This window comes from Nannospalax galili, unplaced genomic scaffold (genome assembly GCF_000622305.1).
Source record: "Nannospalax galili isolate Female #2095 unplaced genomic scaffold, S.galili_v1.0 scaffold490, whole genome shotgun sequence".
NCBI lineage: Eukaryota > Metazoa > Chordata > Mammalia > Rodentia > Spalacidae > Nannospalax > Nannospalax galili.
In genome coordinates, this window is record NW_008329666.1 from 1,103,572 (window position 1) to 1,117,498 (window position 13,927).

General features: G+C 41.3%; 1 protein-coding gene across 1 annotated transcript in view; it reads left to right on the forward strand.

The window, feature by feature from the left end:
- Fbn2 (fibrillin 2) overlaps positions 1 to 13,927 on the forward strand; it is a 282,405-nt gene that overhangs the window by 255,211 nt on the left and 13,267 nt on the right. The window contains exons 59-61 of the mRNA XM_008841082.2: positions 6,123 to 6,239; positions 6,798 to 6,926; positions 9,508 to 9,627. Coding sequence (XP_008839304.1) covers positions 6,123 to 6,239; positions 6,798 to 6,926; positions 9,508 to 9,627 — 366 coding nt within the window. The remainder of the gene's footprint in view (positions 1 to 6,122; positions 6,240 to 6,797; positions 6,927 to 9,507; positions 9,628 to 13,927) is intronic.

Below are 13,927 nucleotides of genomic sequence, written 5' to 3' on the forward strand. Positions count from 1 at the left end.
CCCATCACTTTTTTCTGATAACTTCATGTACTCTTTCTTCTTCTTTTATTTTTTTTATGGAGCTTTTGGCTACTCTAACATTCCCCCCTCTAAAGAGGCAACCCTAAACTCTTTTACGGATTAGATAAAAGCTTCCAAATACTTTCAACACTTTTAGCCTTTGGAACAGAGTATGTTGCTAAGAGGCCCAAGGACATTTTGAGTTTTAGCCGAGAAACTGCCTACTTTTCTTTGGGGTCTTTTTACCCTAACTGCCCAGCCAATTCCTACTTCCTATTCTTATCACACCATCCTCTGAAGAGGTTACCCAATGTGCCAATAGGAAATCGGGACACAGACCGCTCTGGATTCTTCCATGCTGTACAGGGACGCAGGGTGAAGCAATTGGAGTACCCCTTCAGTGGGTCTATCTAAAAAACTACCAAATTGTGTAACTCTTATCTGTAGGGGGAAAACAAAGTCCTTGACTGGTGAATAGAAGATGTGAAGGAGAAGTAAAGGCAAGAGTAATTAGCATTACAAGACCTAGAGAGGGAACTAGAAAAAAGTCAGAACGCCAATTTTCAAATGCTCATATGAGAGTCCATTGGAATTTCTTGACGAGGGCTTCCAAAAGCATCCCTCTATGGGGTTCCTCCTCATTTTCCTTTTCTTTCCCAAAGCTGGACTCGAGAGTGATGGGTTCAGGATTTGCTTTCAGGTATTTTGATAGCTGTTGGAGTGGTTAAAATCAGTGTCATTTCCCTTAAAAGCTTCTAGATAGGGGGAGAAAACAAATTGATCCATCATTTTAGAACAATACTGGGTTATCTCCCTTAACTACAGGTGAGCACTACAGTACTGCAGACCAAGATTTGAAGTCTTACATCTGAGCAGCACTTTCTGATTAGGAACAAAATCATCAATGAAAAATAATTGTCTAAATAACATTGTATGGACTTAAGCTTAATGTCTGGGAAGTGTAATCCCTTGAACTCTTCAAGAACTATACTGATCACTTTACTCTTTGGTACACTTTACACTTTCCTTTTGGATGTTTAAGATCATACAGTTGGCCCAAATAAAGCAATTTATTTTTAGACTTAAGATCATTTGAGGATCTCTTCCTCAGGGGTCACACGGGCTTGGGAGGAACTCCTGTCTCCTTTCTTTTACCAGTTCCATCTATGTAAAGATAAGTCAAAGGTCCTGCTTGATGATGGCTGGCTTCTCTTGGAAGCATGGAGGAAATGTTTCTCCTGAGTTGATCCTCCTCTTTGTAGATTGCACACTGGTTTAAGTCCATCTCATGGGGTCTCCATGGCCTCCCTGAACAAGAGGACAGGTGACTCACCACAGTTACAGGACATTTTGAAAGATGTTCCATAGTCCCCTGGAACTTAATCAACTCTGGACGGCAAGGGACAAAAACTGTCCTTTAAGTCCCTCTGACCAGATTAGTATAGGCTTTAAAGTATGGCTATTAAACATCCAATAAGATTAGTTCCACCAGTCTGGTACTTTTAATTACCATGTGCTATGTAGATAAAGCTTGGATAAAAAACCAAATATTCTCAGATAAACCTTGACTAGATACGTATTTTGTTCCTTAAAATAGTTGACTAAACTATAACCTTAGAAATTTTAAGATTACGTGTATATTATTTTTTTCCTCATCCTTTATATGTCATAACAAACCTACACAGACCTTCATCACTTGCTTAGGCTTTCTCATTTTTTCTATTTTGGAAAATATCTCCAGTCCCATATCCTTTTAACATCTTTTACATTCTCATTTTCTCTCTTTTTTTTTTAATAATTATGAGACATAATAGAATTAACAAATAAATGTTCCATCTGTTGTGAGACTTCTTTTCCTGGGGATACTAAGCAATTCTTATTCCCTTTTAAGGTTCTAGTGTCAAGCCAATGTTTGATTAAAGTTTTACTGGGGACACAATGAATTTACTGAGCTTACTTACTGAGATAACTGAGAGGTTGCTGAGGTGTATGTATGACCTGAGGTTACACACACTGGAAAGCCTTTGCCCAGCATGGGTCATGCCTTCTTTTCCTAGCCTTCCTCAGATTGTATACTTTAGCCCTCCCCCAAATCCAGGAGACCATGTGTGATTAGGGCCAAATTACATACAGTTGGATGGGAAGAGTGGCTGCATACTCCAGTGAGGGTCCAATGACCCTGCTTGGCCCTCTTTTAATGAATGAGCACAACTGTCAACAAGCCCAGTTGTGACAATGTTTAGCAATCTGGCACAGCTGAAGTTGTGATGATGGTCGTTATTTCATGCAGAAGAGACTGCTGTACAGGACAGCATAATCTTATTAAAAGGACTTGGAATTTAAAAGCTTTTGGTGCTAGGATCTACATATGAGGGAGAACATACGTTGTTTGTTTTTCTGAGTCTGTGTTATTTCACTTAGTATAATAGTTTCTAGATCCATCCATTTACCTGCAAATTTCATTATTCTGTCTTACTTTACTGCTGAATGGAACGCTATTGTGTAAACATACCACATTTTTGTTAACCACTCCTCAGTTGAGGGGCACTTAGGTTGCTTCCATCCCTTAGCTATTGTGAAAAGAGAAGCAACAAACATGGTTGTACAAGTGTCTCTACAATAGGATGAGTCCTTTGGGTATAGGCCAAGGAGTGGTATAACAGAGTCAGTCATATGGTAGGTTCATTTTTAGTTTTTTAAGGGTTCTCCACATTGCTTTCCATAGAGCTTGCATGAGTTTGCAATCCCACCAGCAGTGAATGAGCATTCCTTTTTCTCCACATCCTCACCAGCATTTAGTATCATTTGTTCTCTTGATCCTAGCCAGTCTGATTGGGGTAGGGTGGTTTTAATTTGCATTTCCCTGATTACTAACGATATTGAACAGTTTTTGAGATGTTTCTTAGCCATCTTTATTTCTTCCATTGAAAACTCTCTGTTTATATCTTTAATTCATCTTTTAATTGGTAGATTTGGTTTCTCGCTTCTTTGTTTTTTGAGTTCTTTATATATTCTGGATGTTAAACCTCTGTCAGATGTGTCACTGGTGAAGACTTTTTCCCATTCTGTGGGTTTTCTCTTCACTTTTTTGATTGTTTCTTTTGCTGTACAGAAGCTTTTTAGTTTAATGAGGTCCCACTTGTCAATTGCTGACCTTAATTCCTGAGCAACTTCTGTCCGATCTAGAAAATCCTTTCCTACACCTATATCTTGTAAGTTACTGCCAATATTTTCTTCTAATACTTTCAGGGTCTCCAACTTCACATTGAGGTCTTTGATCCATTTTGAGTTGATTTTTGTGCAAGATGAAAGATATGGATCTAATTTGATTCTTCTACAGGTGGAGATCCAGTTTGTCCAGCACCATTTGTTGAAGATGCTGTCTTTCCTCCATTGTGTGTTCTTGGCACCTTTGTCAAATATCAGGTGGCTGAAATTGCATGTACTCAGATTTGGTTCTTCGGTGATGTTCCATTGATCTATGTGTCTATTTTTGTGCCTGTAACATGCTGTTTTTATGACTATAGCTCTGTAGTATACTTTGAGATCTGGTATAGTAATCCGCCCAGCGCTGCTCTTTGTACTCAGGGTTGCTTTGGCTATTCGGGGTCTTTTGTGCTTCTATACAAATTTAAGGATTTTTTTTTTCTAATTCTGTGAAGTATGTCATGGGGATTTTGATTGAGTTTGCATTGAATCTATATATTGCTTTTGGTAGGATGGACATCCATTTCAATCCATTTGCTTAGCCTGTATCTTTTGACTGGGGAGTTCAGTTCATTGATATTTAAGGTTATTATTGAAAGGTGTGTATTGGTTGCCATCATTTTGATTGCTGTTTGTGTTCTCTGTCTAATTTTGTGTTTCCTCAACTGTACTTTTATTTATTTTCTTTTGTTGCCCTGGCGTATAGTTGTTTCTCTCTCTGCTCTCTGTATTGCTTCAAGTATTCTTTGAAGGGCTGGTTTTGTGGACATGTATTCTTTCAGTTCGTGTCATGGAAGATTTTTCTTTTCCCCTCAAGTATAATAGACATTTTTCCTGAGTAAAGTGTTCTGGGCTGGCATCTACTGTCATGTAGAACTGGAAATACCTTGGTCCAGGCTCTTCTGGCTTTCATAGTTTGCATTGATAACTCAGCTGTAATTCTGATGGGCTTTCCTTTGTATGTGACTTGTTTTTTCTTTTGCTGCTTTCAGTATTCTCTCTTTGTTCTACACATTTAGTGTTTTTATTATGCTATCTCCTGGAGAGTTTCTTTTCTGATCCTATTTGGTGTTCTATGTGCTTCCTATATTTGTATGGGGATGTCTTTCTTTAATTTCAGGAAATCTCTTCTACAATTCTATTTAAGATCTGGTCAACACCATCAACCTGAAATTCTTCCCCTTCCTCTATTACTATGATCCATAGATTTGGTCTTTTCATGGTACCCCACATCTCTTGCATATTGCATTCCTGTGTTGTTGTTTTTTTAAATTTTCCATAATCTTTGCTTGAGTGGTCCAGTTCTTCAACCTGTTCCTCCAATGTTGATATTCTGTTTTCCATTTCATTCATTCTAGAGGTGAGGCTTTCCCCTGTTGTTTCAAGTTAGCTTATTGAGTTTTGCACTTCCTTCCTCATTTCTGCCCGAGTTTTCTTTAATGTTTCTATCTCTTTTGTGAATCCATTCAGAAATTTATCCCTATCTTCTTTCAGCTCTTTGATTTGTTTGTTCATGTGTTCTTTAAATTCATTGAATTCCTTGATCATGTTTATGATTGTTCTTTTAAAGAGTTTAGTGGGAACATAGTGTTTTGGCTTTTCATTTTATTATTCTTTTGTTGTGATTTTGGCATGTGAATTTCTTTTCACATGTTTATGATTCTGATGAGAATTAAGTTGAAGTATGCTTCTGTATTATCAGGGTGCCTAGGTCCTTTCCTTTTTGGTTAAGGTTAAAGCTGGTTGGTACAGGTTTCAGGTTCTCTCCAGTTTTATTTTGGAGGGAACACATGGCTTCAGATCATCTATTCAGGAGCACCCACAGAAGCCCAAGTCAGGCTCCAGTCAGGTACACTCAGGCTTCCTTTTAAGGTTTGGACCCCTATTAGCAGGAACTCAGAGAAAATTTGGGAAATTTCCTAAGGGCGGGGCAATTTGGGGACTCTCACTTGGTCTGCTGTGTTCTCAGCCCCTATGCCAGGGGGAGGCCAGAACCTGGCACTCTCTGGCAGTCTGCTGAGATCACAGAGGCTACACTGATGGAGGCCCACCCTCTCAGGCTGTCTGCTAGGATCTCAGCCTTAGCCTACCAAAGCAAGGTCTGCCCTGGGGCCTTGGGAGGGGCCTCAGGAAATCCCAGGTAGGGAGATGGGTATGATGCAATTAGGGGAAGCTCACCACCACATGGAGGCAGGACTGGGCACTTTCAGGCAGTCCCCTGTGTTCTCAGCCCCTATGCCAGAAGGAGGCCACAACCCAACACTCTCTGGCGGTCTGCTGAGATCACAGCAGCTACACCGATGGAGATCGGAGCCCACCCTCTCAGGCTCTTTTAAATATATTTTCACAAATTAAGTTTCAGTCAAACCAGGATCAGATTGTGAGTTTCCTATCAGAAGAGTCCAAATGTTAATACCTTTCATGACTAAATTTATAGAATCTGTGGATTTTGTTTGTTTTGCTTTTTTCTGGGGTTTTGTCTGGGTTATTATCACTTGTTTTTTTTTTAAGACAGAGTCTCATTATGTAGCCCAGGCTGTCCTCAAACTTGTGGTCTTCCTGCCTCAAGGTGCCTGGTACTAAGCATATTTAATTCTTCCTTTAATTGAAAGTAATGTACTAAACCACACTAAGTATAAGAATTAGCACTTTTCCATGTTAGCTTTGAGAATAGTTTGTGGACCTCCTACGATTGACCATCCAGTTACTTATTTTGAGAACACTTTGTTAGACATGCCTTTAGCCATCCTATAATATGCAGACTCATTGTCTTTCATATGCATATGGAAGCCCAAAAAGCTTGCAATCAAAATCTAACCAAAATGTCCCTAATAGAACATGCACAGCTCCTACAGGTTCATTAGAAACAGTGTGTGGCTGGACAGCCCAGTTGAGTCTCATGACTTCTCTTTCAGACCTCGATGAATGTCAAACCAAGCAGCACAACTGCCAGTTCCTTTGTGTCAACACCCTCGGCGGGTTCACCTGTAAATGTCCACCTGGCTTCACCCAACATCACACTGCTTGCATTGGTAAGGCAGGATTATAAGCAAGGTATTTTACAAACTTTTTGGAGGTGCATAATTTGTATTAAAATGGTTGCTAAATTATATCCTCATACATTTAGAACCAATTTTCAGATAATAGTGGTATTTTTCTACAAAAAGAATATCCGAAAAGAAAAGCGTCTATACAGGCATTTTGTACAGTAGATGTGTTGTGTACGGTGCCTCAGTATCACATTTTAAACATAGTTGTGGTGTTCAGATAAAATACAACTAAAGGCAAGGGATTATATGGAATTTTTCCATTTTATTTTCAAAGGCATATGTTAAGAGATTTTCAGCCTTTATTCTCCAAAACTGTGCTTTCAGTAACTCTAAAATGAACCTAGTTTCAAATGATTTGAAAATACACTTTTTATTAGCACTTTGGCCTCTACTATGACAATAAATTTTTGTTTAAGTTACTATAAAATGCTTTCTCCACATAATGAAATCTTAGCCCACCAGTGTGTTTCATGTAGTGCATATACATATACTGCATACTGAGAAGTCTGACTTTTTCCCTCCATTTTGGTTCTTTGTTAGACAATAACGAATGTGGGTCTCAGCCTTCACTTTGTGGAGCCAAAGGAATCTGTCAGAACACCCCTGGAAGCTTCAGCTGCGAGTGCCAAAGAGGATTCTCTCTAGATGCCACTGGGCTGAACTGTGAAGGTGAGTTCACATGCTCAGGAGTCCTTAACCTTGGAGCTGGGGAGATGGCTCAGAAGGAAAAGCACTTGCCCTGTAAGCCTGGCAGACTTCAGATCCCCAGCACCCAAGTCAATGTCAGGTGAGCTTGGCGGTCAGCCTGTAATCCCAGTGCTCTAGAAGCAGGATGGTGTCCCTGCAGCAAGCTGGCTAGCTGGACTAAAGCAATTGGCAAGCTCAGGGTTCAGTGAGAGATCCTGCCTCAATATATAAAGTGGAGTACAGTGGAGGAATGCAGCCAACATCGATCTTAAGTATTCACACACATGCATGTCACACATATGAACACAAAAAAGAATCCTTAATTTTAAAAGTTTTATATAAATATATATTTTTTAAACTCCAAATCATTAAGAAATTGCAATCATCCCAGAAAAAGAGTATTTAACAAAACAGGATCTGACAACTGATTTTTTTATTTCACATGCATATTCATGTGGGGGGTACATATGAGACAAGGGGAATTTATATGTGTGCATGCATGTGGAGGCCAGAGGACAATCTCAGGTGTGATCCTTCAGATGCTGTCCACCCTTTTTCTGAGACATGGTCTCTCACTTAACCTGGAGTTCACTGAGTAGACTGAGCTGGCCAGCAATCCCTAGGGGTCGACTGCCTCTATCTCCCAGTGCTAGGATTGCAAGCATGTGCCACAACATTCAGCTCTTTTTATCTGGGTTCTGGTGATCGAACTCAGGTCCTTGTATGTGCAAGGCAAGCACTTTATGAACTGAGTTATCTCTCCAACCCATAGTGATTGAGTTTTGTTAATAAATTTTCATATAGCATTTTGGGGACACAGAAAAACTTGACTGTGATAAAACAAAAATTCATTGATTAAAACCAGGCATGGTGGCATATGCCTTTGATCCTAGCACTTGTGAAGCAGAAGCACACCTGCCTCTCTGAATTTGAGGTCAGCCTGGTCTATATAGTGGGTTCCAGGCCAGCCAGAGCCCAGAGCTACATAGTGAGACCCTGTCATAGATTTTATATATATATATATATGAATGTGAATTAACTTTTAAAATAACCAAACTTTTTAACTAATCGTTAACCTGAAATGGATTGAAAAAGAATTTTGGCCCTAATGTGCCAGTAGTATATATATATCAGAATTCATTGGGATTTTATTCTAGGACACTTAAATGTATAAAACTTAGGTGTAAAAGAGGGAATAGAAAAATTAGAGGAATGCACTGGGAGAAACTGATGACTGTTCGTTGTTTATGGATTGAAATTCCTGCCCCACGCTCCTTTCTCCAATGGCATTTCCCACAATGCCTCTCGTGAAATAGCTATTTTCTCTTCCACTGTCCAAGAGAACATTTGAGTGGGAACAAGGCAAGAATCTGCCTGCACTCAAAAAACAATCATCTAGGTCTTCAATATTTATACCGCAAGTGCTAGGGTATAATAAGGTGTTAATGTTGGCGTTGGCTTGCCTTGAGGGTAGAAGACTATATGCATCACCTTTCCTTTTTTTTTTTTGGTCTTTTTGAGACAGGGTATCCCTGTAGCCCCAGCTGTCCTGGAACTCACTATGTGGACCAGGCTGGCCTTGAACTCACAGAGATCTGCCTGCCTCTGCCTCCCAAGTGCTGGGATTAAAGGTGTGCACCACCACGCCCAGCCACCTTTCCTTTTTTTTATATTGTATTACAATTTATATTACTCCAGAAACAAACTCAATATATTGATATGTACTTTATAAGAACTACAGGACTTTTGTACTTATCTGTTTTCAGTCAAAATTTTTATGTTAACTTTAATATTTGAGATCATGGAGGCATTGTAAGTATTCAGAACCCACAGCTGTTTGCCACGTGTGAATTCAGCTCGTGATCATCCACATAAGATACCATTTATTAATTATTCATGTAAATTTGTTACACATACATCAGACGTGCCAGTCGTATTTCACTCTTTTGGGGTGGATTTCAAAGCTTCAGTTGTCATTCCAAAAGTATATGCATATATGGACAAAGAAATCATTCCATATGTATAATACCACATCTTGCCTAAAAATAAGAATGCATTCAAATATGTAAAAAGGAATTCGCATCTAATTAGTCTTGAATGGCAATAAAAATTTTTGCATGCAAAGCCATTATACTTTTTAGGTATCTCTATAGTGTTTGGATCTTCCCCACAACAAGGATTACATGTGAATCATTTGAATCAGCTAGAATCTGTAATGCAAATACATATATAAATTTACCAAATAAATCATACCATATGCAGTTAATCAGTCCAAAATCTACCACATTTGTGGTTGTTATGGTTGATTTGCTGAAATTAAGCTGCATTCAGAGCACTGGCGCACCATGGTCTGGTGGAAAGCATAAGAACAAGGTGGTTTCTTATCTCAGAGCCATTCTTTGCACCACCTCTGACTAATAATTATGTGACACGGGAGAAAATCACAGTCTCTCTGTGCCACGTCCTGTTTATTTGCCCCCCGCCCCCAAAGCTGTGTTTGGAATGCATTTAACAAGAGCAGCAGAAAGGGAGTGTAAAGATTCTACTTGGACTGTTTTTATAGATGTGGATGAATGTGACGGAAACCACAGGTGCCAGCATGGCTGCCAGAACATCCTGGGAGGTTACAGGTGTGGCTGTCCACAGGGATACGTTCAGCATTACCAGTGGAATCAGTGCGTTGGTGAGCTTGCTTTGCTTTTCTCACTTGGCTATGTGAATAAACTGAACAAATAATACAAAGTGGAGTTTTAGTATAGAGTCCTAAGATTAAAAACCATATTTAAGTCTGTATGTGCGAATGCTAGCATGTAGCTCAGTGATAGAGCACAGACCTAACATGGGTAAAGTCCTGGGTTCCATGCCACCCTCACTCCCTGTTAAAAAGGCAGATGGGGGAAGTATGGATTAAAAACACTGATACAAGTGGTGCTGGGACACTGGCTTGTGACAGCACCATGCGGCCAGACTCCCCTCCAGTCTGAAGTGGGCCTGGATCCCCCACCATCCCATTGTGCACCTGGTCCCCTGCCGACATGGAGAGCGAAGATGAGCAGCTGAGCCAGTGACAAGCTGGGCACCAGTCTCCTCTGGAGACTGAGAATTTGCCAACGCTGGATATACCTCTGTCTTCCGGAAACCCTGGCGTACATCAACCACTGAGCATTTGACATTTTCCAGTGATATTGAGGTCCCATCTGGGATCTGCTGAGGCATCCAGGCAGAATGTGGGTGAAGGGGAGTCACAGTTCATTATGTCACTACCTGAGCACAGTGTGAGCTATTTCCCCCAAGTGACTCCCACCCCTTCCAAGACTTACTGTCAGAGAGCCTCACCCCCTCAGCCAGGGAGTATGATTGGCAGCGGGTCCCACATGATACCCTTAGGAAGACCAGGTACCTTAGGAGTGGCCATGACCTTCAGTGAGAATCTGATCCCCTGCAGTGGCCTGCCAGTCCCAGCTTCCACCAGAATCTCAATGATGTCTCACAGCAGTGCCCCAACAATGCCTTATTCTGGCCCCACAACAGCAACTTCTACCACAGCCTCTTTAACACAGGAAATGTTATTGGCACCATGTATGTCTTCCACTGAGGCCCAGGCTATCCTCCCCTCTATGGATCAGATGCTGCACTCTAGAAATCTTTATGGTCCTGAGGTGCCCTCAGCTGGGCTTCAGCCACTGATGACTTTAGAATCCCAGGATTCACTGTTGAACCAGTCAGACTGCCAGGAAGACCCTTTCTTATGTGAGCAGCCTGCACCAGCTCCACAGAGTACAGAGTATTCGGAGCTCCGGGGGGGGGCACCCAGAAGGGAATCCCCAGTTTTGAGGCCTTTCTCCTGCCAGTACAACAACTGTGGAACAACTAAGCACTTATACCAAGCGCTCCCACCTCGCGAGTCACCAATGCAAGCACACAGGTAGAAGCCCCACAAATGCAGCTGGGAAGGCTGTACCTGGTCTTTCTTCCGCTCTGATGAGCTTGGACGACATATGCGGATCCACACCAAGTATAGACCACATAGATGTGACAAGTGTGGCCGACAGTTCATGAGATCTGACCATCTCAGGCAGCATCAGAAGACTCATTAGCAAATGTCAGAATCCCTACAGCCTCAGGTCAACACTGGACAGGCAGAGGGTCCTCTTGCTTCTGACCGGGAGCTTTAGGTTCACCTCCTTCCTCTCCTTTTGACTTCTCTAACCCAGGATCCTCTTGCCTCGCATTGGCTCATCTCTGGGGTGGGTGAAGGTTCAGATGGAGATAGGAAGTGGTGGTGAAACCAGAATGAAGCTCTGGATCCCATCATGGATTTTTCAAAGCCCAAAATGGGCTTTATGCCCTCGGCCCCCAGGGACCTCTAACTTCTGCCATTTAGATTGGGAAAATGAAACACAGAGAGGAAAGCTTCTCTCATGTCGCTCCCCAGCTGGAAACCCTTCAGGGTCTCTTGTTTAACTGCTCCATGAAACCCACATTCTCTACCCGATTCTTCCACAGTTTCTAGAACCAGACTATGTTCGAACTATGAGATTATCACTCACTAGCAAATGTTCTTGGGAAAGGTCTTTGAAACTATGCTTTATTATGCCTGGAAACAAAAACAGTGGCCCTGGACATGTCATATGTATGTCAGAATCTCCCTGATATTGAAAATTTACATGCCTAGAGTTCCTGTCTCTTCCTATCAGACTTGGATGGAACATCCCACCTTGAAACATGGCATCTGGAATTCCGTGTGACTGCACAACTGAGCCTCGTGGGGAGCTGATGCTCAACTGGGCAAAAACTCACTAATGCACTGTGGGAGACAGAGAGCCAGGCAGAGAAATTCTGCCTCCTCTCCTTCCCATGCATTGTTGCGGGATGCTGTCCCCCACATGCAGCCTGTGGGGAGACCTCCCGGGCAGTCAGTGACCACACCTGCCTCCTCAAAGCTAGTCATGAAGCAGTCCCAGAGTGGAACAAGTCACTCATTCCTTCCCATTCTTCTTGGGCCCATTTGCATGTTCTCACTCCTGTGCCTTGGCTTTTAATATCCAAATAAAAGATCAGTATTTAAAAACATTGATAAGCAATGGGGTGTTATCTACTAGTCTCTGTACTTGGGCTTGTAACAATATCCATAATAATCATGTTTTGAAGTGCTTCAAGGTAAATCAACTGGAGGTTTAACCATTTTAATTTCTGATGTGATTTAAAGTTTCTGAGGAGTCTGTCAAAACTCATCATCTTCATTTACCAGGATTTGCTACTTTTGACCAGTGACTTGATAGATCAGGGCATTTAAATAATTGCACCTTCTTGAAAAACTAAAGGATTTTCCCCTGTTTTTGAAGCAGAGTCTCATTAACCCAGTCTGCAGCCTGCTCTGTAGCCTCAGGCTGACCTTGAACTCTAGATCCTGCTACTCCTTCCCAGTGCTGGGTCGCAGGTACGCACCAGCACACCTGGCTAGGAATTGTTACCACTGAGGACAGTCCACCCATGCGCTCCTGTCAAATAGGTTTAATGAAGGTTGTACAGTGTTTTAAGATCAAAAAGGGAGCTAGTTACAACAAATACTGCCAACAGCTCCAGACAGAAATGTTTATAAAATGCTGTAAAGCACACAGGCATTCACTTCTGCTTCTTGCATCGATAATAATCATGGAAATTGTACTCTTAAGAAACCACTGATCAAAGAGAGAATTATTCTACTCAGCTGGCTTACTTAGCATATGCCCAATTTCTTGGCTCCATTTGAATCACTCCAGAGCCATACTGTCCAGCACATTTTGAGTAGACGCTTGCATTGCCAAACAGAAGGGAAGCAGTGGGCTGGTGGAGAGTGGCAGGAGGCATCCTGTTTCTCTGTAGTGACTTACATTACTGCACACATTATTCAAATGTAGCACTGTTATAATCCACTAAATAACTTAATCGATGTTATCTTTTATGTTTGAGTTCAATTTAAGACGGTAAGGTACGTCGAAATTTCCCTTTGTCTGATCCTTGAGGTGAATGCTTTAGCAAAACCACCAGAGTCCAGCCCAGGGCCTGAGTGCCTTCTGGTTAGAGATGCAGACTAATAGTGCTTTCAAAAATGAGGTATGGGAGAGTGTGCCTGAAATCCAGGCACCCAGAAGCTGAAGCAGGAGGATCTCAAGTTTGAGGCCAGTAAGCTCCTATCTCAGAAACAAAACCAACAAGGAATAAAGGAAGGAAGTTAAAAATTGGTCCAAAGAAACTGCATACCAAGCAAGTATCACTAACTGCAGGCGTTAACTTTCTCTTCTTAAAATGATTATCTCTAAGCAGTGCACCCCTTAGTAGACACAGCAGAGATTAATTTCCAAAGGCTCTGGATCCTTCTATGCAGGGGTAAGGCATCCACCTAATGAAATTGATGCCATTGTTGCCCTGAAACCATATAACATAATTGGAGTTTTAACTTTATATGACAGATATAGAGTGAAATAACCCCAATCCGGAAGCAAATAAAAGCACCAAGTTAACATAAGAGTAAGAATGATGACAAAGTGCAGTGATCTGTGACTACTATATAAATGCCTTGAGTTATCCACATGACTGATGGGAGAGTACAGAAAAGCATACAAGTAGTTTTATCTGAGTCTCCTAGAGAACCATCAAAACTGTCAGTCAATGCCCCTGATTCTTAAGTAGACAAAATTGTGGTTTATGATGCTATTTCTATTACTACCAATTCAAGAAAAATAAAGTTCTTTGAAAGGGTTAATACTGAAAAAAGCTTTCAATTCAAACTAACTTTAGTAAGTTTCCACTAGGTACCACAGAGAATTTGCATTCTAGGAGACACATGTGCAGATGTAAGGAGCATTCTCAGATGCTAACATTATGCTCATTCAAAATTTGAAAATGTATGAATATGGGCTGGAGAGATGGCTCAGTGGTTAAGAACACTGGTTGTTCTTGCAGAAGACCCGGGTTTGAATCCCAGCACCCACATGGTAGCT